The sequence below is a fragment of the Macaca fascicularis genome, chromosome 3, assembly GCF_037993035.2.
Source record: "Macaca fascicularis isolate 582-1 chromosome 3, T2T-MFA8v1.1".
NCBI lineage: Eukaryota > Metazoa > Chordata > Mammalia > Primates > Cercopithecidae > Macaca > Macaca fascicularis.
The window spans coordinates 89793126-89818484 of NC_088377.1; the positions used below are offsets into that span (position 1 = coordinate 89793126).

The 25359-nt window shown below is 38.8% G+C and overlaps 1 protein-coding gene across 10 annotated transcripts in view; it reads right to left on the reverse strand.

The window, feature by feature from the left end:
- SUGCT (succinyl-CoA:glutarate-CoA transferase) overlaps nucleotides 1-25359 on the reverse strand; it is a 752487-nt gene that overhangs the window by 283785 nt on the left and 443343 nt on the right. Inside the window, exon 13 of one of the 10 annotated variants that reach the window (XM_065542093.2) lies at nucleotides 387-9588. The exons of the other annotated variants lie outside the window; for them this stretch is intronic. Coding sequence (XP_065398165.1) covers nucleotides 9499-9588 — 90 coding nt within the window. The 3' untranslated portion in view covers nucleotides 387-9498. Of the gene's footprint in view, nucleotides 1-386; nucleotides 9589-25359 lie in introns of those variants that run through there. 10 annotated transcript variants of the gene reach the window in all.

Sequence of the window (25359 nt, forward strand, 5' to 3'; positions counted from 1 at the left end):
ATCAAATACCCAAATTATGAATTACGTTTATGGCACTTTTATTTATGAAAAACATTCAACTCAAGACCCTGTGCCTCAATTATAATAGTTTAGTGGCAAAATATTGACTAATTTCAGTTCTGCCTGTGAAATAATAATGGAATTCAAATATCTCATTGTTGAGAGACACTAAAACCAGTACGCAATTTATTAATATGGCCTCAGGAAATCACGTACAGATTATACCAACAAAGTATGTACTTCACAATACTGCAAGTAACACCATTTTGAAGGGGATGGACTCCACATTCAGACTCTATTTTAGCTTGTAATCTGTGATGACCTTACAGAAAATGGAATGGTTTTGTGTTTGTTTATTGTTTCTGAAAGCAATCTCTCTTGGTGACTTTTCTTTATTTTTGTTATAGAGAGCAATGTCTGTTTGTCCAGAACTGTAATTTACAGTAAGTTCTGGGTGAGACTGTGCATGTCCCTGTTCAATACTTTCAGTACCAAAGTGGAAAGAAGAAAGATTGCATTTCCTTCCTTGTTTTATTTTATGTTTCCTTTCTCTGTTTTATTTCCTCAAATTAGTCATGCAGGAGCAGGGACATTTATTTCTGTGCCCAATGGTCTCTTCTATTTAATTTCTTAGGCCAGTTATTACAAATAAAGAAGTGACTTGGACTCCTTGAGATTCTCTCTGGTCACTTTCCAGGTGGACTTTTCTTTCCCGGCTGTAAATGGCAAAATGAGCAGAGCCTCCATAAATTAGGCACTATTTGTACTACATCTTGCAGAAATTATTTAAATATTCTAGCCTATGGGTGTTCCTACTTCTTACTTCCTCTGCAAATGGTCTTTGATAGATATCAGGGGAAAAATATACACACACACACATCATTTGGAAGATAGAGTGTTAAATATGCATGATAAAATCATGATCTTGAAAGAAAAATAAAGTAACCCTCCACAATTAATCCATGTGGCTTCCTTCATGATGAATATATTTTAGGGAAAAATTAATTTCCATATCTTTCCCCAGGAAAACAATAAAAACTAGAAAAACAAGTTACTTTACCTCTTCTGCCTTTAGTTTTAAAAGTAAATCAAGGTATGTCAAGTTTGCAGATTTTCTGGAAATCCTGAAATGGAACGTACTCCTTAGCTGGCTAACTACCTCCTGCCTTAAATTTCACTTAGGTGCTACATTTCCTCATCTAAATTATGTTCCTCACATCAGTCTCTCATAGCACCATTTTCATTCTTGTATGACCATACCTGCAATTATAGAATTTTTAATTTCCTACCTCCACAAGTTAATTGTAAACTGTTTTTCTTAAATTTTATTTTAACCATTATACCCAGTGCCTATCACAGTACCTGGTACATAATACACACTCAATAAATATGTATTGAATTAATGATTAAATAAATAGTGAAGCAGACAACAGGGATTTTTACTGCTTAATGAAGTAAAATACAGTGTCATAATGTCTCGCTAGTACATCTTCACACTAATCTAAAATTACAGTCATGTGTTGCTTAACAACAGGAATTCTTTCTGAAAAATGTGTTATTAGGCATTTCATCATTTTGCAAACATTATAGACTGTACTTACACAAATCTATTAATAGATGACATAGCCTACTATACACCTAGGCTATATGGTACAGCCTGTTCTTAGGCTACAAACCTATACATATCACTGTGCTGAATACTGTAGGCGATTGTAACAAAATGGTATTTGTGTATCTAAACATAAAAAAGTACAGTAAAAATTTAGTTGTAATCTCATGGAACCACTGTCCATGTGGTCTGTCATTGACCAAAACATCATACATGGCACATGACTGCCCTAATCAAGAAATGTCCTGTGCCTTTCTCTTAATCCACCACAATGTCTCTGCTTTGTGAAGTCATGATGGTCAAATTTCTTACTGAGGCTCCAAACAAAATGCAAGGTAAGGCCAAATATACCACCTGGGATCTTCTGAAGTTCTGGTTTGACCTTTCACAGCATGGCCTGGGTTTTGGGAGATGCGATGTTAAATATGTGTGATAAAATGAAAGCAATTCAAAAGACAATACAGCTAGGTAGATACAGCTAAGCAAGCTACAAGTCTTCTAGCACTGTTCTTAAACTTCCTTCACTAATAACACAAATAGTTTAAATGCTAATAGGACATATTTTAAATATATTTTCTAAGTATTATAGAATGGTCTCTACCTTTCAGCAAACTATCATTTCATATGAAAGAGACAGACTAATTGATCAAGAGATAGATAAATGTATATATGTATGATATTTATGTACTATATATACACAATATTACATACTATGTACATATTCTATGTATTGCATATTGAAAAATATACCTTGTTCACGCTCATGTTTCGCTCAACTAATGGATTTCTCTTTATAATTGTGCATTGCAAAAACAAAGCTCTAGATGAAACATTTCCAGTGACTTAATCATTAGAGACATAATAAAACTAGATAATCTAGGCAAAAGTTGAGGTTTCTTTCCTCACAGTGTCTATTTGGCTATGCAGATTGTTTCATATCATTGGATAAATTACTTTACAATTATCTCTTTAATCTTAGAATAAACCTGACCTGATAGGTGAACTATTTCAGAAGGAAAGGCAGGAGGAAGAAATGCTGACTCTGCCTAATCCCTAAACCATCCTACTCTGCTCCAGGTAGGGCTCCTTAAGAACAGTACAGGGACTGTGCTTTGACCTCACATTGGGTGTGTCAGCTAAGGTCCTCAAGACTCTGCAGTGTCATTCACGTGGACTGCAATGCTCTAGTCCTGACCTCTCCAACAAAGTTCCCGCTTCGTTTAAATATCTGCTGTTGAGCATTACACTGTCTCCTGACTAAAACCCTCTGGAATCTAAACACCCACGTGCTACAGCACCCCCACACCATTTATGTCTGTTTCCATAAAAATAGATGTCCACTTGTTTACATGTTTTCTCTGTGTCCTTTCATGTGTCTGTCTGGCTAAAGTGAAGGACTGCAGAGTATTTCCTGCAACCCAACCACAACAGGAAGACTCGGCTCTATCCTTGGACCACCAGGGGGATCCCAGTGTGGGCCTGATGTGTGGGGGTGAAAGCTGCATTGTCTCCCAGCTTCTCAACGGCCCCCAAGTTGCCAGTGAAAACAGAAGAAATTCACAAAGCCCAGAAACCAGGGCTCAGGTTGTCATAAGGCAGGGGTGAAATGTTACTTCAGTTTCTACAGATCACTAAGTTCATTTAACCATGGAAATGTGATGCTGGTAACTGCCAAGAAAAGGTGAGATGCCAGTGACGGTCTTCAAGTGGTGAAATGTGTCCCCTCGACTGATTTCACCATTTACTTTTCTGAGGTTCTAATGGCAGATCACAAAAAGTTATTTTAAAAAAAAGAAGTAGTCCACTAGATGGTGAGCTCTATGAGGTCAGAAAGGACTACTATTTTGTCTGTTGTTGTCATTATTGTTGTTGTTCATTATTGTACTGTTCCTGGAGCCAAGCACGGTACTCAACACATTGCAGGCATGAATTAACATTTATTGGGTGCTTACATGTTCTAGACACTTCTGAGAACTGGTAATACTGTGATAAATAAGACAAAGCTCTTGCTTTCATGGAGCTCACATTCTATTTGGGAAAGGAAAAAATAAATAGAATTAAATGAAAAAGAAAATATCAGAAACTGACAAGTATCAGGGAAAGCAGGTGGCGGTGAATTTAAATGGCATGGATAGGAAGGACAGGCCTTTTTCATTGCATGACTGGAGCTAGCTATGAGAAGATCACAAGACTTCCCATTCTTGAGTGCCTAAGAGGATCGCCTGAGGAGTTGAGGACTATCAAGGCCTTGGCTACATTCTCAGAGATTCTTTTCACTGGGTTTGGGAGGTGGGGGCCTGCATATTGGTATTTTCTAAATGTTCCCCAGCTGATGCTAATAATCAGGACTGAGAACCACTGAAGAGGAAAAATGTTCCAGGCGAAGGAATAGCTAGTACCAAACTCTTCCAAACCTCTTCCAATGAGGGGTGAGGCTTGCGATTAGAGCTGTGGTTGACAAACCTCTAATTGTAATCATCTAGACAGCTTTTAAACATCCAAATGCCCACACCACACCCCAAACCCGTTAAATAGAAGGCAAGGGGTGGAGGTGGGGCCAAGAGGAGTGAGGAGTGGGAAGCAGCAGTAGTTTCGAAAAGTACTCAGGAGTTTTCAATGTACTATCAAGTGACCAGATCTAGTCCTGGTTTTCCCAGGACTAAGGAATTTTCAGGAACATGAAAATTTCAGTGCAAACACTGGAGCTGTCTCTGGCAAACAAGGATAATTTGTCACCAAGGTTAGACAAGTCATTCTCAAAGAATGGTCCTATGGCATCAGAAACGCTGGGGTGAGGCCCCACAATCTGTGTCATAACAGCCCCTCTACATGATTTTGATGTAGACTAAGGTTTGAGAACCAATATGGTAGAGTAATGGAGAAATCTATGTCTACAGTGTAGACAGAGAAGGGGGCAATGGTTTGAAGAATTAATGAATAAATCAATTCACTCATCAGGAAATATATGTTGATAATGTCTAAACAGTGGGATGAATATTAAAGTCTTTGATTTTATGAATGTATAAGCCAGTAGAAAGGCATATTTTGCTCAAGCAATAAAACAAATGTTTAGAGTTTTTAAACAATCAAAAGCAAAAGAAAATCAGCATAAGGCTCAAACTGCTGTGAAACTCCTTAGAATAGAGTACCTTGATAATATGATGCTAAAAGAAAACCACTTACAGTTTAAAAAAAAAAACAAGTGTACTGGAAAGCAAAGGGAAAATTCCAGAAAGGAGAGAGTCCAAAATGCAGAGTCTATAAACTTTGTTCCAACTGTGGCTGACCCCTGTGATGTGCATATAGCACTGACAGCTAAAGCTAACAAGAACTAACCCAAGATTTGAGGTGAGAGAAAGAGTTTACAGTTTGGGTCCAGCAAAATCAAGTGACTATTTTTTTAAAACAGCACTCTTCAGGGGAGTATATCAAAATACAGAGTCTCCACAAGAGATCATTCATGACTAGAAAACATTTACTAAATTTACTCAACTGCTCCCAACATGCCCCCCTCCCCCACACACACACACAAAATATCCAGGAAAATATGAGATTTGCAAGAGAAATGACAAATAATGGAGACCAATTACAAGATACCCAGATATTAGTACTAACGTCTTGGGATGCTTCCACCCAATCTTCCTTCCCTCTCTCCTCCACTCAGAGTAGACATGTGTGAGTTTCAGCAGCTCTCTCAGTCTTTTCCAGCTCTTGGCCTCACTTTCTCTCACAGGTGTTTCCTCTATTAACATTCTTGCAAGTGGTACTTGCCTCTCTGAGGATCCAGTTACACAACTGATATGGGAAAGCTTAAAATATGAACTACTGCTCTAGTAATGGTTCTCAAACTTTGGTGGTCTTGACACACAGGTCTTATTAAAACACAGTTGCTGGGCTCCAGGTGAGAGATCTGGATTCTGAATTTGTATGTCTAACAAGTTCCCAGGTAATCCTGATGCTTCCAGTCTGGGCTACCCTTTGAGAACCACTGGTATAAGCATCACTCCCCTTGGCCCCAGGACAATAGGATGATAAGGGATCTCACCAATCACTTTTCCTTGTTTGTTTTCTGAATTATTTCCTGGGGGAAATCTGACATTTGAGCATCTGCTATTAGAGGGAAGGTGAAGCCTAGGAAGCAGGGACCAGGCCTTCTCCCCTACTGCAACCAGAGCAACTCTGCTACTATCTGTTTCATATATTGATATTTTATTTGATAAAAGAGTTCAGATAGTAAGAAAAATATTTGAAAACAATGGCTCTAACAAAACTCAGCCAAGCTGTGGCCTATACAAATCAAAGACAATCCTTGCCTCTGGTAGGGTTTCCAGCTGGACTACACGGATCAGTAGCTACATTATGAACATTTTCCTCTGGTGAGGGCAGACCTTTTTCCCTTTCTTCTTTCACTGTTGCCCCTTCAAAACCTGCTTCCCTTGTTTGACAACTGCAAGGGAGAAGACAAATAGTCATCAAACAGTTCAAAGCTGCAGGCAGGATCAACCTTCAGGCTGCTGCTGTTCTATCAACAGATAAACACTTCTCATCACTTTTAATTCTTTTAAACACATTCCTGCTCTGCCTCTAGAGCTGAGTTATTCAAAAAGCTAAAAAGTTTCCTGGGTCTTTTTTATTTTATGTAAATGAAAGGGCCTGCCTTTTACTTTTCAGTACTGATAGAGGCAAAACATGAGCAACAGTGAATTATAAAGGACTGATTGTCACAACTCAGTGACACTGTCTAGTTTTCACAACATGGGAGAAGCATTACACAGTTACATATAACTCTTTCTTTTTTTTTTTTTTTTTTTTTTTTTTTTTTGAGAGAGAGTCTCACTCTGTCACCCAGGCTAGAGTGTAGTGGCACAATCTCGGCTCACTGCAACCTCCCCCTCCTGGTTCAAGCAATTCTCCTGCCTCAGCCTGCTGAGGGCACCACCATGCCTGGCTAATTTTTGTATTTTTAGTAGAGACAGGGTTTCACTATGTTGGCCAGGCTGGTCTCAAACTCCTGACATCAGGTGATTCACCTGCCTCAGCCTCCCAAAGTGCTGGGATTACAGGCATGAGCCACCACACCCAGCCTCATAAAACTCTTAACTCTTCAGGTACAAGTGATGGAAACCTAAGACATTTTTAGCTTTTTTTTTTTTTTTTTTTTTTTTACCATTTAAATATTGCCACTTAATGAATCAATTGGACTTCTGAGATTAAAAGATGTGGGGTGGGGGGAAGCAGATGCAATGTATGTTTGCTATTATATAGAAGTTCTGACAATTTGGTAGGAGGAAGCTACTAGGCATCAACTTCTTCCACATTTTGCATCAACTAGTAATGTGAATATGCCATCCCCCTCTTCTTCACTATCCTGGGATAATTAGGAACTACCTTTCAGTGGTTAGTTTTTTTTTTTTTTTTTTTTTTAAGTAACGGTAAGAAATTAAATCAGATAAGTGATAAACAGAAAATAAGGCAACAATAACAGAGAGCTGAGGGGGCCTAAGTCCTCTTCTTTAAAAAGTATAACAGTTTAAACTTCCATATTGGTAGTGATGACTTTTGGAGGGGTATGTTTGAGGCAGACAATCCAAAGAATGTACTCCAAAACTTCTCCCAACCCCACCCCTCCTGCCTCCCCGCCCACCATCCTGCTTCTCTCTTGCTGAAGTATAGGCATATTGAAAAAATCTGATTAATGAGTTAAGGAGGGATGCAGAGGCAGCAGGATGGAGGGGTGGAGATCTTAAACACTGGTTCAAATGGTCAAGTTTGAATCTCAGATTTAGCCGCTCAGTAGACTTTAGAAAAGATGTGCCCTCTTTCTGCTCTGTTTCTGTATCTATGTATCAGTGAGGCCAACTTAACTCTCCAGGATTGTTGTGAAGATTTCATGGCATAAGGTCCACAGAAGCAAGTCCTATGGTTATTTGTAACACAGTACTTGATGCTCAGTAAATATCGGTTAAAAAGTAGGAAGCTGATTCATAATCTTTTGGAAGATTAAATTAACAGGCACAACCAGGCATGGTGGCTCACGTCTGTAATCCCAACACTTTGGGAGGTCAAGGCAGGCAGATTGCCTGAGGTCAGGAGTTCGAGACCAGCCTGGCTAATATGATGAAACCCTGTCTCTACTAAAAATACAAAAATTAGTAGGGTGTGGTGGCATGCACCTGTAATCCCAGCTACTCGGGAGGCTGAGGCAAGAAATCTCTTGACCTGGGGAGGCGCAGTTTGCAGTGAGCCGAGATCACACCACTGCACTCCAGCCTGGGCAAAAGAGCAAGACTCTGGCTCAAAACAACAACAACAACAACAAAACAAACAACAACAACAACAACAAAACTAACAGGCCCACATTCAGGATGACATAATATATCTTCACAAATGAAATTGGAAATAAAGGTTAAAACAGTCTTAAGTTATGTAGGGGTTTGTTCTATAAAGAATTTCATTTGCTATATTGGAGAACTGGGGATTAAAAAAAGATAAATGAATGAATAAATAAATACAATAGAATGTAGGAGTGCTCATGTTTCCATATACAAAGGCTTGCTGGAGTAGAGAGAGGAGCAGCTGCCAAGGGTGAGGGGAGGTGAGTATCCAGGGGAGGTTTTGCTTTGCACAGAGACTCACAGAGGACTTGAGCCCTGGTTATAAGTGGAATTCGTCACACAGATGTAGTGGGGTAGGGGGCAGGGAACAGTGAGCATACCAGACTGAAATTATATGTGCTTATATAACATATGACTTCAGAATAACACAATTTCATCAATTTGCCATGAAAAACAAGTAAAAGAAACATCATAGGTGAATAAAACTTGCCCATTTATAACAGGCAGTTTTAATCAGAAGAAAATAAGAAACATGAATAAAGCTCTCAAATTGTGTGCTACAGAGGAAAGAGAGCCAGGAGGTCAACAACCTGCTCAAGTCCAGCTCTACCAGATGCTACCTGGGGGATCTTGGACAAATCTCCTCAAACTCTGAGCCTCAGTTTTCTCATCTCCAAAAACTCAGAGTTGACTTAGCAGATCATTAAAGCATCTGCTATTTCTAAAAACCATAGGACACAATGAAAATCAAAGCTCTACTTCTACATATCTATTAATTAAAAGAGATCAGTAAAGAATCTGCTGCTTCTTTTGAAAAATCACTGTTTTGAAACCTTACTTCACCACACAAAACAGATTATACACCTATAAATTTTATGTCTATTTGTATGTATGGATGTGTGTGTGTGTGCATGAGTGTATGTGTGTTACAGCTTATTACTAGGGGAAAAAATAGACTGGATTAAGTCACACCTGGGTAAGGTGGACGGGGAGGGAGGGATGGGAAGGAAAAGGAATTTGAAATGTCTGCAGAGCTCATTAGTGCCCTGATACCAAATGATTCAAGGACATCTTTGGCTTTGATTCAAACAGTTGTTCTGTTCTGAGTAACATGACGACAATCTAAAGATCCACAGCTGGCCTCTGGAAAATCCTGTCAGATTCTCCTGTTATAAAAGTAACAGATTTGCTGTATTGGTTGGATGATACAGGACCATTTCAGAATGAATCCTGTCAAAGCCAGGGGCCCAGAGGAGCTGCTTCCTAAAGCAGTTTTGGTAGGAGATGGGATTTGTTTTTAAGTTGCTCTGGTATTAAGAAAGGCTGAGCAAGCAGTTTTGAGGGGTCACAGCTCAAGCTGAAACAAAAAGTGAACATTTGTGTTTAGACATTGTGATAGGGTGCATTTTTGTTACTCTACCCTACGTCTTCAGTCCCAGGGTTTCTCAGTCCACTCTCCAAATAACGCAAAGGACAGACGACGTCAAGATGAATCACGTGCCTCCGCGCATATATATTGTCTTCTTTCCCAGAAGTTTGATGCCACAGTGGATGCTACCAATGACACCGTTTGATTTGGAAATAAGCAGATAAGCCCAAGTGTTTCTCAGACACACCCTTCAGTCTTCGTTCATCACAGCATCCCTGAAATTGAAAGCCAGCAGCGACCCGAGGCACCATCAATTTAGCTGCTTATTCCTAAGAAAAAGTGTAATACTTTAAACATTAGGATAATATGAGATTAACATCATAAATTTATTCCAGAGGCATGAAGGATTTTCCCCAGATGCTTTTTTCCACCTTTGCTTTTTAAACTGAAAACAATCCTCATTAAAGTTAGACACAGATTAATCTAATACATAATTTCCACTACTTGCTGGGGGGCTCAGGGATTGTTATATCACACGGCACGTGCTCTCCTTACATGTAAGGTCCTCCCCTCCAACTCCTCACCTCTCCTTCCTTAGATCCCAGAAAGCTCTGACCACCAATGAATGGAACTTGAGCCACCTGAGAGCCAGTGATACCAAAATATTTCTAGGAATGAATTTATCTCTTTTCAAATACAAACTCTAAGCCCTGCGGAATTTCTTTTTCTTGGGGAGGCAAAAGAAATATTTTCCTTGCTGCCACACCAAGAAATTTTCTTTCTCCCCCCTGAATTTTTACAGTCAATTTTCTACACTGAAATTTGCATGGCTGGTGTAAATTTCCAGGAGCTTTCCTCCTGGAAAGCCAGTGTCTCATACACCTCCCAGCAAACACTGACCACATCCTGAACGAAGCTAAGCACTGTGTAATGCTAAGCAGACCTGGGCCCGCAGGAAACAAGATGCCACATTCGGGACAGCTGTCAGCACTCATTCAACGCCCTGCCTTCCACTCGTTCATCCCTACAATTAGTGAGGAATGAGGTTTGGAGGTAAGTGGACAGCTTCTGACCCCCAAAGCAAATGACAGCAGTCACTTGATTGCTATTTTGCAAATACTTTGCTGAGGTTGACCACTGTCTGAAACAATTTAATTTCTGTGTAAGTGTTGCTTACTAACCCTTTTCTCCGGAGACACTTGAACATCATTTTACACATTCCTACATAATCCCAAAGAATTTAAGAATACCACAGATTCACACTTTATTTTTAAGTAACTGGTGCCTGATAAAAGCTTTTCTGAAGACAGAAAAGTAGCTTGGTGGTGGTGCTTGATCCATTTAGCAAATATTTAAGACAGATTCAAGCCAATGAATTTTTTTCATTGATGTGTTCATTCAAAAAACATTTTATTGAGCATTTATTTTGCTCAAAATACTATGTCAAATGCTGTAGTTGACATGAAAACAGAAGCAACAGCTTCTCCCTTAAGAGATATTTGTGTGTGCATGAACAATTGTAACACTCCTGTGTACAGAAAGTATAGAATTTGAAATTCTGAAATAGGAAAATAATGACATGCATTTACCAAATTTAGAAATGATTAGACATGGAACTTAAAACTAATTTGCACTTGAGTTCACATTTTCTCACAATAAATTTCACAGTCAAATAAAGAAAAAAATGTAACAGAATAAGTGATCCATAATTAACTATTAATTTCATTTATACAGTAATTCTCAACACTTTAATTTTTTACTTTATTTTGGTCAATATTAATTCCTTGGGGATGCTGTTATTTCAAAAAGCAGTTAATCCTTGCAGATAATTAAAATGTGGCAAGGGCAAGCTTAGCTATGCAAAGCATAATAAAATGCAATATATTTTAAAGATCTTTTATTGTAAGTCAAATTACAAATTGAAAGGGCCTTTATGTGGTATTTTGATCAGTAGCCTGCTTTTACAGATAAGGAAACTGAGGCCCAGAAAGAAAGTGGTACATTTATAAAAGCCTACAGCTTTTTAGCCTGGCATTGTGGCAGGCGCCTGTAATCCCAGCTACTCGGGAGGCTGAGGCAGGAGAATCGCTTGAATCAGGGAGGCAGAGGTTGCAGTAAGCCAAGATCGCGCCACTGCACTGCAGCCTGGGCGATAGAGCGAAGCTCCATCTCAAAAAAAAAAAAAAAAAAAAAAAAAGCCTTAAGCTTTTGCCCAGAGGAGAGTGTATCTGTTGCAAACTCATTGCTGTTTTACTCTTAGTTTAGACATAATCCTAATTAGGCTAGTTATCCGATTCTCCAGCCCAACAGAAGACTTTTAGAAAGAAAAAAAAGGAAACACCACTAAACTCAGATTTTACAATTGCTGCAAAGTCAAAGAATTAACAACAATGAAGGAAAAGACATCAGAAGCATCACAAAATAAATACATCACGTGTATCAGAAAATGTGCAGCAGCCTGGTGATGTTAAACTTAAGGGCAATCGCTCCATGCATGTTAACAGTCCCTCCACGTTTAACTGCATTCCAGTCTCTTCTTGTTCCATTCTCCTTCTCTCACACTAAGCTCTAACCACACTGTTCTTCAGTTCCACAAAACTTGCCAAGTGCTTTCCCACCACAGGGACAGCTCATGCTGTTCTCCCTGCTGGGAACTCCATTCTCCCCATTCTTGACATGGCTGGGCCTTCTTTCTTTAAGACTCCCTTTATACTGTAACTATTAGGGTATGGGCACTCAGCAAATATTAGTTGAATAAATAAATGAAAAAATACGTTAACCCTGTGTCCTTCAGGAAAAGTAATCTTTAGTATGTTCTCACTAACAAGCAAAGAGAAAAAGGCTTATAATATGTCCACCAAAAATGTTTAAAATAAGTCTGTCTTAAGAAAAAATAAGAGTAGCAACTTCAGGTAACTAAAAAAGTTCTTATTTTTGAAAATATAATGCAATCACCACTGAGCTACTTCCCTAACATAGTAATTTCTCTTGAAACTCTCATTTTCTTTTATTTGAAGGCAAGATTTTATAACAATGTGGCCAATGCAGCCTTCATTTTTATGGTAGCAAGCTACATATCATCAACTTTGGATACCACACTTCATGATTGGTGAAAGAATAATCACATAAATTTTTGCCTAACAATTTTTCCAATCAGTTAAGTTAAAAAAATCAACTTTATCATTTAGGTCAGAATCGAAGGCTTAACAAAATTAAAAGGTTTTTAATGCAATGATTATCATCAGAATAGACCACAGGTCAAAGGGAACAGTCAGTCTAATTGCTTTTTATACTGTGACTCTCAACAATCAATGAGTTAAGTCAAAGTTTATTTTTTTTATAATCCTTCCACATTGAGACAATTCCTATTTTACAGTAGAAATTTAAACCCACATTTGTATTTCTCAATGATCTGTCAGTCCAAGTTGCTCACTTCTCAAGTCTTAAGGAAGTGCCTCTTTGCCCCAGCTGTGCCAATTCAACCTGGAATGGGAAACATTGAGTTCTGACACCCTTAAGAGCTACCAAGATTTTGTGATGGAAATGAAGCTGACAGTTTTGTCAGGGATGTGAGAAGCAGAATCAGATTCAGCTAGTTCCTGCAGAGATGTGCTGGCTCTACAAAGATGAAGATAGTAAAAGCAAGTTTGGTGGGTAAAATGAGTAGATATAACTCAAAGACACACGGGAAGAGATATTGAGTGAAAGGATGACATTTCACACATTACCGATCAGGGAAGCAGTGCCTTGGCCAAGGGTTCGGTAACCACTGGAGGGAAAGGAGAGACTTAAGTGTGTCCCTGGGATCACCTACATCCTACATTTAGATTCATCTTCTTAAGATCTAAAATCCCTGCCCCCTCTATCTCATCCCCCTTAATTCGTATTTCAAGAATGGACTTACAAGTCCTTGGCAGAATATATGTGCAATGAGGCTCTTAATGATCCAAAGTCCCATTCCTCACATGAACTGAGTACCTGATTTTTAAAAAGTTACCTTGGGCCAATGCATGTATTATCTACAACCTTTGAAACAATCCTTAAAGGTAGGTGTTATTATTTATGATTTGCAGATGAGAAAACCGAAGCTAAAAAAGGACAATGAACTTCCCCAAGGTCACACAGCTAGGAAATAGCAGAGCCAGGATTCAAATCCAAATCCTTTAGAGGGAGGCTGCTCTCTTAGCTTCATTGTTGCTCCTAATTCTCACGAAGGAACTTATTAACTGCTTTCGGCGAAAGGAAGATATTTTTCTTTTATAAAATGTAAATTAAATAAAATCTCTACAAAAATACGTAAAGCATCTCCATCATTCTTTCTAATAATAAATATTAACTTTACTTGAGCTATGTCCTGGGTTTCCCAAGAGCCATAGCATCATTACAATGTCATTTTCCAGCAAGATGTCTGGACAAGCCATGCTTCATGTCCATGCTCTGCACAGGCCATGTCACCACCAACGACGACAATGGTGCCCATTTATATTTGGAAGCTCTGTCTCAGGAAAGAGGAAAAATCTGGGAGCTGAGGAGCAAACTCCTCTGAAAGTTGTTTTTTATTGCAATCACTCAAACAGTTTTCATTTTCTAAAGTTTTGTTTGAGAAAGATCTTAAGGTAACAGTCCTTTGTATAAAACCTTATAGGTTTCTAGTTTGGAGTTTTCCATTTGTTTTTGTCCCCTGTTCTTGAGGGGGGTGTGTGTGTTTATCACTGATAAAGAAATATTCTTATCAATGTTATAGGTTATGCTTACTATGTACCTGAATGATGAATTTAAAAATTAAGAAATGTGGTACCGCATCACAAAATAGCCGTTTGACTAACTTTCCACTGAATCAAATTTTTTACTTCTCCATTATATCCAGAGAGACATGATCTTTCTGGCTGGTAAAAGAAAAGAAATGCAGAATTTAGGTTCTTGCCTCTACCACTTATCCTTTCTCACATATGAGGTCATCATTTGCAAAATGGAAATACCTAATAAAATACCCAAGTTATACTGAGACTCAGATGGAATCATTCATTTGAAGACTTTTGAAAATGACGAAGTCTAATAAGCCCTCATATAAGCTAGTGTCTTACATAACTTACAGTCTTTCTTTGTATGCCATCATAAGAGATTCTACATAACAGCAACCTTCTGTAGCTTCAAAGGTTGTGGTGTTGCTGAATTTGAAATTTCTTTTGCTATTTTAAATTTGGACATTTTTCCCCAGGAGTTACCTAGTCTGAAGACACGGTTTACTTAGAGAAGTCTACTTGCAATTGTGTGGCTCTGTGCTCCCACACAAAGTAAGAAAAGAAACTTGTGACATGTTAGAATGTTGGCCAACAAAGAAGAGAGTGTGAGAACAACTCTGAAAGCAAGACAGACTTAAACTGGATGGATGTTCCCACTTTCTCAAGAGCCCTCACATTAAAGTTGGAGAAAAGACCAGAGGACAGAGAGGAGGAAGGATGATGTCCACATTGAAATGCCCAGAGTACTAGGAGAAATCCCCTATTCAGTAACTTTTCAGATAATATCTAGGCCTATAATGATTACAGTGTGCCCAAAATGAGTGGTAATGAATAGTGTTGAATCATTTAAACTCCTAAGAAAAAAATCAAGAACAAAGTCTAATGATTATCCCTACTGAGTAAAATACTGCAGACCACAAACTGGTTTGCCATTCGAATGCATTTCCAGTATAAACAAACACATACTTTTAATGCACACACAAATCCCTACATGGAAACCATAGTCAAAGGCTGAAAGAGTTAATTTAGGCCTTGGAGAAAACCTGCTTTAAGCACTGGTTCAAAAGCTCTTAAATAGCAGAAAAATCAATACACTTTTATCAAACGTCAGTGTTTATAGAAGCAATACAAAACAGGATTTTGTTAAATGTATATATTACGCCAGATCAAACTGTAAGTTAAAACATCTGTGTCCAAGTTAATCTCAGATACAGCATGGAGATTATTTGAATTGTGTGTTTCCTTTCGTGACCTTTTTAGATGTGGCTTTGTGGGGGACAAGTGAGGGAATAATTTTCTTAAGCTTTTAGTTGCCTGCAACAGTGCCAACAGTTGAACATAACAGCAATATTTTTTTAAGTTACCCAGATGAATAACAAAAAGGAAGGAAAACCCCTTTAGTAATTTCAAAATAGTGTTGTATAGGGAATCTTTAAAAATAAATTATAGATATAAATATAGGTATGTGCATCTAAGATTGCTATAGGCTTTCCATGGAATAAAATTTTCAATTAAAACAGCTTTTATGAGCAATAATCACATTTTGAGAAAGCATCCACAATCTGCTCATGGGTTATGCCACTTCCTCGATGAAGCAAACCTTAAAATATAAGCAAATATAATGCATTTAGCTTAATATGCATGATGTTTTTAACATAATAAAGATTTTTAAAGTCTCATAGAAAGTCCTTGGTTCTGGTTTGTAGCAGACAAGCAAAGAAGAACTGAAGTTGATGGAAGCTTTCTTTTTTTAGCTCTGTTTTTAAGGGATCAGACATCTGTAATTCAAATCCATTTTGATTGAAACAATAAATTTGACTCAATTCTGAAATTTCATTTGAAAAGTGTAAGAGAGAAATTCATGGGACCCCTCAAAGTAAATGACAGGCCTGGTCTCTGAAATATGTCAGGAACACATTAACACCATGTAAAAATAACAGCAGAGCCATACCAGAGTCACGACGGCCAAATGTCCTGAAAACAGGGCCCATCCTAGGGAAGGAATGTGTAGATATAATATTAATTGTATCTGTGTTAAGCACTTGGAACATATGATTGAATCTCCTTAATTATTATTTTTGGTGTGGTAATGATATTTTGTCTCTATTTACTTGGTTATATGCTGGGGAGAACATAAGAACTCAAGATTAAGAAGACAACATTGTAGATGCTCCATGAGAAGCAGAGTCATTCAACAAACACACACATTCACTGAGTGTATATTATGGCCAGGAACACCTGACTTTATGAAGTTTATATTCGTGTGTGTGTGTGTGTGTATGTGTGTGTGATATGCCAGGTGTTGATCACTAAGAAGAAAATTAAGCAAGGAAAGAGAGTGATCAAGAGAAACCTCTCTGTTGAGGTGACGTTTGAGCAGAGTCCTACATAAAATGAGGCAGTAAGCCCCAAGGATGTCTGTAAAAAGAATATTCCATACAGATATAACAGGAAATACTAGAATGCCAAAGTGTGAGCTTGCTTAGTGTGCTAGAGAACATCAAAGGGGTCAGTGGGGCTGAAGCAGAAAAAGAAGGTTGGATAGAGATAGGAAATAAGACAATAGAGGTAAATGGGACCAGATCATTCCAGCCCTAGAATTCATGCTGATCGTGATGGAAAGACATCAGAGGATTTGAGCAGAATAGGGTCATGGTGATCATGGTGTTCAATGACTAGGGTAGTCCAATGAATAGAGTTTCCATCTAAAGTAAAGCACAATGCTGAAAACAGTACCTGTACATAAATGATGTGCAATAAAGATTTGTTGAATGAAAGAAAAGATGAATTAATATAAGAAATGATGGTGATAGCCTATGCCCCAGCAGAAACTTATCTACCATTAGACCTTTATTCCATTAATCAAAGCCATATTCCCTTTACTTTGCAGAACATACCCGACCAGTATAATAATTTAGCCACTTCAAGTCATCACTGTGTTCCATAAATTAGTTGACTAACAGATCTGGCCAATTTAACTATCAACAGAAAGGGGGTTTCTTAAGTGTCTGGACAAAAAGAGACCTAGGGGGTAAGTTTTCCATCTGATTCTCAAGAAGGCATGGGTAATGGTAAAAAATTGAGAGAATGCTACTAAAATGAGAAGGAAATAATGCTGAATTCTGCCTATTTTTCAACTGTCCCTTAAATCCAATCCTGGTAATAACAACTGCCCACATCCACAACATATTTTTAGTATCTACAGTACTTCTTCGGAATCCAGTTTCTCTAGTTGAAGGATGTGGTTATCAGTCCTGGATTACCATTCTTCCTGGGGTACAGGAAATTGGATCTGGAGCTACTTACATGAGAACATGTTTAGCAAGTGCTTTTTACCTAGACCAGGATAATATTGGGCATTTTGTAGACAGAAAAAAATTGTCTTCGTTCTCAGTATACAAAAGCCTGCTCTGAAGTAATAAATACATCTCTTAGAGTACCCAGTTCACTAGCAGAAAGGGAAAGTTGCGATTAGGGAGGTCTGATTCCTTCTATCAGCGGGTACAAGAAGTTAGGCCAAGCCCCTCCTAAAAGACAGTCACATTACGACTATCATTGACCTGGGTCCCATGGCTCCGTAATATTCAGCCCTTTCTAGGTTATACAATTTTCTTCATTGTCAAGGTATCAAATGGTGATCTAAAGGACACACATATCTCCAGTAGGAAAAGAAATAGAGATTCTGACTTATGACAGGGCAAGTAAGCAGAATAAATTGAAATTAACTCTTACAAAGAGCAATTTCAAGTACATTCCTTTCCTCTACCCTACACATATAATTATTATTTTATTATGAAATGACTGTGGTTGGATTATAAAAGTTGATAGGTTTATTGTTTGAGACGTTGCATTTTTTTTTTTTTTTTTTTTTTTTTGAGATGGAGACTTGCTCTGTTGCCCAGGCTGGAGTGCAGTGGCGTGATCTTGGCTCACAGCAAACTGCGCCTCCCGGGTTCACGCCATTCTCCTGCCTCAGCCTCCCAAGTAGCTGAGACTACAGATGTCTGCTACCACGCCCGGCTAATTTTTTTTGTATTTTTCTTTTAGTAGAGGCGGGGTTTCACTGTGTTAGCCAGGACGGTTCGATCTCCTGACCTCATGATCTGCCTGCTTCAGCCTCCCAAAGTGCTGGGATTACAGGCATGAGCCACCACGCCTTGCCAAGATGTTGCATATTTTTATCAAATAAGTCACCTACAATTCAACAACCCAAAGATAAGAAACATTTTGGTACGTTTACTTCTAGATTTTTTTTTCTCTATATACATATCCCACTCATTGTGCTGTGGACTTTTAAGGACCGATATCTGTGTTTGTCTCCTTGGCATCTCTGGGGGATTACTTTTTGTATGCTCTACTTGTCAGCAGCTATACACAAGTAGGCCTTTCAGATCATATTCTAAAATAATTGCTAGTGTTTAATTATAAAAATTCATTCACAGAGTATTGCTTTCACTTGGATTGCAGAAAGCCATAAGAGGCTCTCGCCCCCTTTTCATCATCATTATTATTATTATTATCATTATCATTATTATTTGAGACAGTATTGCTCTGTCACTCAGACTGGAATGTAGTGGCACAATCATGGTTCATTGCAGCCTTGATCTCCCAGGCTCAAGTGATCCTCCCACCTCAGCCTTCCAAGTAGTTGGGAATATAGGGGCACACCACCGTGCCTGGTTATTTTTTTTCTTTTTTCTTTTTATTTTTGTAAAGACAAGGTCTCACTATGTTGTCCAGGCTGGTCTCAAACTCATGGGCTCAAGCAATCCTCCTGCCTCAACCTCCCAAAGTGTTGGGATTACAGGCATGAGCCACCACACCCAGCCCAAATAATGACTTTTCCTTAGCATTTCCTAGAAGGCAACTATGTAAACCAAATACCGAAGAACTGTCAAACCCTTCTAAGAACAGACAGTATGTGAATGAACTATTTCACCTTTGGTAGAACATGGGAAGAAGAGGCAGCTACCATAAAAGCAGGCAAGAAGAAAATAGCTAAAATTTTTACAAATTTTAAAGTATGAGGATGGAACAACATGACAGAATAACTGGAGTCACAGATAAAAGGGGAGTCTCCAACAAGCTCCTCTCTTTGGGCAACCACTCCCTGTTAATGAGAAAGCACGGGAGAAGGACGGGACATGGAGAGAGCACTTCAGGGGCATGTGCATGTGCGTGATGATCCACTGTTACACAGGAAGAGGGGCAGGAGTTCAACCCCGCTCCCTTCCTTGGACCCCTTGGACCCCTCCCTCATATGAAGTAGAAGTCTTAAGCCACTGAGAGAGAGAAATAAAATGTTTCAACGATCAGAGCCAAGAACAAGATCCATACTTCCCATCTGTTTCACTGTAACCTCAAATTAAAAATGTCCAAAACAGAACTCATTTTCTTCCTCTTAAAATCTCTACTGTTGCTCTTAACAATGGATGCTGTGGCCATGCACCCAGTTTGCATAGCACAAACCTTGGAGTTCATCATCATTCCTTCTGTCTGACCCTTCTTTCCTTAGCATGAAATTGGTCCTTCTTCGTATCTCTCAGACCTAAACAGGAGAACCTTTTAAATCCCACTGTTATGATTTAGGTCAGGCCCTTACCATCATCTCCCAAGCTAGTATAACAGTTTCCTAATTAATACCTTTGTCTTCAGTCTCTCCACCTTTCCCACATTGATCAATTTCTGTCCCTTATCAAAATTCTTCAGTCTCTCAGTCCTACAAATTGAAGTTCAATCTCCTCGCGCAGCAGAAAACACCTCGTATACCTTTACAAATACATTAGATCTACACATTATGGCCCATCCTGAACCCCACTGAAGAAATTGCCATCACACCAGCATCCTACACCATTTTACACCTTAGCGCCTCAGTCTCTACACCTCAGTCACTCAGCATGGAATGACCCATCCTGCATTTTGTACCAGATAAACTGGCATTCACCTTTTTTTTTTTTTTCTGAGACAGAGTCTCGCTCGGCTGCCCAGGCTGGAATGCAGTCGCAGGATCTCAACTCACTGCAAGCTCCGCCTCCCGGGTTCCCGCCATTCTCCTGCCTCAGCCTCCCGAGTAGCTGGGACTACAGGCACCCGCCATCATGCCCGGGTAATTTTTTGTATTTTTAGTAGAGACAGGGTTTCACCGTGTTAGCCAGGATGGTCTCGATCTCCTGACCTCGTGATCCACCCATCTCGGCCTCCCAGAGTGCTGGGATTACAGGCGTGAGTCACTGCTCCCGGCCTGGCATTCAGCTTTTAAGACTCAGTTTAGGCCGGGTGCGGTGGCTCATGCCTGTAATCCCAGCACTTTGGGAGGCCGAGGTCGGCCGATCACGAGGTCAGGAGTTCAAGACCAGCCTGATTAACATGGTGAAACCCCGTCTGTACTAAAAATACAAAAATTAACCAGGCGTGGTGGCATGCACCTGTAATCCCAGCTACTCGAGCGGCTGAGGCAGGAGAATCGCTTGAACCCAGGAGGCAGAGGTTGCAGTGAGCCTGGATCACGCCACTATACTCCATCCTGGGCGACAGAGAGAGACTCTGTCCCAAAAATAATAATAATAAAAAAAAAGACTCAGCTTAAGCATCTCCACCTCTGGTGAATCATCCGTGAACCCCTCCCCACAGCTCTGTTGTGCTTCAAGTTATCTCCCCTGTTGAGTTATGATGCCCTCAATGTAGGGTTATTGAATCCACTGTGTTTGTCTTATTCCTGTTGGTAACTTTAGCCTCAAGCACAATGCCTGGCACATAATAGATGTTCAGTATATCTGTTGACTAAATCTTAAATCTAAAATGAAGACACAGATAGGACTCTCAGTTTCAGTAAGTGGTTAAAAATCAGTGGTACTACCATGAGATGCAACCCAGTTCTCCAATTTCGGATGAAATATATTCCTCTGTTCCTACTTATGAGAACTGAACGAGATTTTAGGAAAAGGAAGTTGAATTTGCTCATTCCAATTAGAGAGGGAAAAAAATCCAGTAAAGGGTTTTATACATGGGTCTCCCCACTCCAGCCTTTGGTAAAATCTATCTACCTCACATAGCATCATGGCATTGCTGGAATTCTGTAGCAAGTTGCTTTTCCTAGTCTGTGTAAAAAGGCTTGTATTAGGCCTTACCCACTCGTTAGGAATTTCTGAAGGATATGTGTTCAGTGATAGCATTTCTACCAAGTCCAAACACAGGCAATACTTTTAAGAAAGAACAATGTGGTGATAATCGCCATTTATTTTCAAGTGTTGCATATTTGTTTCAACAAATTTCAAAACATTTCCCAAAGGATTTTAAAGAAAGTCACTAAGGATGTTTAACAAAACAACATATGGAATGCTAATTTTGTTGTGATGCTATACTCTAATACTGCAAGAAACAGATTTTTCGTAAAATCAGCAGATTTGCAAACACTAATTAAGAAACATTGAAAACTATCAAGGTCAATTTAAAAATCTATTTGAAAACAAATATTCCTAGTCTTCTTAGTTCTAGTAATTTCCAACTAGGGATACACTGCATATCAACAAACTTTTACCATGCAAGTTTTACACTGAAAGTAAATAAATACATACTTTCAATTTTCAATACAAAGCCAAACAGTGAAGTTTGGAGGGTTGGGTGGAAATAACCAATTTGTCTCTATCAGTATAATCTCTACTCAGGACTCTTAAGACCCTTGGAGTATCGGATTTCACCTTAAAATACATCATTCCTAAAAGATGTTCCAGGAATTCTGTGTTTAGGCAAGAATGATTCTGTCTTGCGTGGAAAAAGCAAGTAACAGTGAGAAACTAGTTTTATATCTCTGTGCTGCCTTTTGTTCCACGGGCATTCTTTCTTCTGTCTCTCTCTCTATTGGACATTTTATTTTCTGCAAGGCCCTCCACCCAAAAAGTAAAGGGAAAACATGTATGCATGTGTAGATGATGTGTGCATGTATATATATGTGCATGCATGCATGCACATGTGTGTGTGTCACTTTCCAAATGATCAGATTTTCAACCAGTGGGCATTGACTAAATACTCATGTGATAAAGCTAGTCATATGCTTAGGGCCACTCATTTCTTGTCACAGTTAACTCCAAGCACAGGAGGTGGGGAGATGTATTTACACTCTTCAAGAACAGAACGACTAGTAACAAGATATTTTTAATAGGATAATTCATAGCAAACTACCCTTTTGCCTAAGAACCATTGATCCACAACAGAAGACCTGATCTGAATCCAAAATAGAAAAGGTTAAAACATATCATTACATATCCAGATACCAAAACTTTTGCATGAGTTTAACATACTGTATTATCTCTTTAGGCACTGTCTTATTCCAGAACAGATTTAGAGTGGTTTTGTTTGAAATAAGTGTGACAGTGGCGAAAGTTTCAAAAGTTCTTGTTAAACGAATTTGGCCTTTTGTTGCTATTGCATTCTCTTTGATGAAATTTCATATAAATGACATATACTTAAAAAGGTCAGTTCTCCATCCCATGTATCCACAGTACTGGGCTCCCCAGATGAAAACCAAAAAGTTTTTAACATAATAATGTATAAGTATAAAAAACAAAGATGCAAAAGTGTGTCAGAGTAAATGTTATAGATATTAGTCAAACTTATCAACTAATTCCTTGAGGGACACAATCTCATAAACAAATACACATTCTCACCCCCTTTTTTCTTCATTTCATTTCACCATTTATGATAAAAATGAGAAAAATGTGAGGCTATGGGGCAGGTAGGACAATTGTAACCACTGAATGACTTTATCACATTTCATATACTGTGTATCCAGGGCTGTCACCTATAGATATAAACAGCACGACAAATAAGACATTGGAAGTTTTAAAACATTATTTATTGCTAAGTCTAAAACACTTAAACACCACAGTGCAGTGATTGCCAAAGCTAAATTGGAGTTTGTGGGCTTTTAAAAAGTTTCTCTTCAGGGAAACATTTCAGCCCTGTGGAGAGGTGTGACACGTAAGGAGATGGAGCATCTGGCCGGAGACCAATTTGCCTATAAGCCCAAACCAAGTGGACCCATGTGGAGAGCTTTTACAAAAGCATAAGCAATAAAGCTGAAGAAAACTCTAGGTTCAGACTGCTTTATGGTATAAATAATTAAACTGGACTCACTGCATTCACAAGATTATGGCAAATTCTGAGTAAACCTAAAGAATTTTCAAATAATCTAATTATTCCTTTATTTATTCATGTTTACATATAGTGATTTTTTTTTCTCTGTTCTTAATTAGATGTTTAAAAATTCACAGCTATCCAAGCACACTATTTAAATGCTCATAGACAATTCACAGGAATTTCCCTCATGAGAGAGAAAAGCAGCATTAGTGATGCATATATCCACAACCCAGAGGCAGAGCAAGAATAACAAAATGCAAGACTAGAATTAATGTTTTTATAAAACTGTGATAAAGTATACATAACATAAAACCTGCCATTTTAACATGTAAAGTATGCAATTCAATTGCACTAAGTACATTCTCAATGTTGTGCAATTATCACCACTATTTCCTGAACTTTTACTCATCCCTATCAGAAACTCTTTACTATTAAACAATAACTCCTTGCTCTGCTCCCCACCCCACCATCCGAAGCCTGGTAACATCTAGTTTATTTCCAATCTCTATGAATTTGCCGATTCTATGAACCTCACATATGTGGAATCCTAATGATACCCGTCCTTTGTCCCTACTTATTTTACTTAGTATAATGTTTCAAAGTTCATCCATACACTGTAAAATATATCAGAATTCCATTCCTTTTTTTATAACTAATATTCTATTGTATACTACATTTTGTTTATCCGATCATCCATTGACAGACACTTAGGTTGTTTTCACCTTTGGGCTATTGTGACTAACATTGCTATGCTCACTGGTATGCAAGTATCTCAGTCCCAGCTTTCAATTCTTAGCTTTCAATTCTTCTGGAAGTAATTCCCAGGAGTGGAATTAATAGATCTCACAATAACTTTATGTTTAACTTCTGGAGAAACTACTAAGCTGTTTTTCACAGAGGTTGCACCATTTTACATTCCTACACTGCACAAGGGTTCCAATTTCTCTATACCTGCATCAAAATTTATTTTCTGGTTTGCTTTTTTGTTTTCAATAGCCATCCCAATGAGTGTGAAGTAATATTTCATTGTGTTTTGACTTGCATTTCCCTAATGACTAATGATGTTGAGCATCTTTTCATCTGCTTATTGATCTGTTTTCATCTGTTTATCTTCTTTGTAAAAATGTCTCTCCAGGACCTTTCACCATTTTTTAACTGGGTTGTTTGTTGTTTGACCGATAGAGGTTCTTTAAATATTCTGGTTCTTAATCCCTTATCAGATGTATAACTTACAAATATTTTCTCCCATTCTGTGGGTTGTCCTTTTGCAAGATACTGTCTTTTTTTCTTTTTTTTGAGATGGAGTCTCACTTTGTCACCGAGACTGGAGTGCAGTGGCGTGATCTCAGCTCACTGCAACCTCTGCTTCCTGGGTTCAAGTGATTCTCTTGCCTCAGACTCCTGAGTAGCTGGGACTACAGGCATGCGCCACCACGCCCAGCTAATTTTTGTATTTTTAGTAGAAATGAGGTTTCACTATGTTGGCCAGGGTGGTCTCGAACTCCTGACTTCAGGTGATCCGCCCACCGTGGCATCCCAAAATGCTGGGATTATAGGCGTGAGCCACCACACCTAGCCTTGATAGTGTCTTTTGATGTACAAAACTTTTTAATTTTGATGAAGCACATTTTGTCTTTTTTTTTTTTTTTTTTTGAGACAGAGTCTCGCTCTGTCGCCCAGGCTGGAGTGCAGTGGCCGGGTCTCAGCTCACTGCAAGCTCCGCCTCCCGGGTTCACGCCATTCTCCTGCCTCAGCCTCCCGAGTAGCTGGGACTACAGGCGCCCACCACCTCACCCGGCTAGTTTTTTGTATTTTTTAGTAGAGACAGGGTTTCACCGTGTTAGCCAGGATGGTCTCGATCTCCTGACCTCATGATCTGCCCGTCTCAGCCTCCCAAAGTGCTGGGATTACAGGCTTGAGCCACCGCACCCGGCCATCTATTTTTTCTTTTGTTGCCTGTGCTTTTGGTGTCATATCCAGGAAATCATTGCCAAATCCAATGTCATGAAGATTTTCCCCTATATTTTCTTCTAAGAGTTTTATAACTTTATATCTTAAGGTAAGGATACCATTTCATGCTTTTGCATGTGGAGATCCAGTTTTCCTGGTACTTCTGTTGAAAAGAGTTTCCTTTCCTCATTGAATAGTCTTGGCACCTAGCTTAAAATT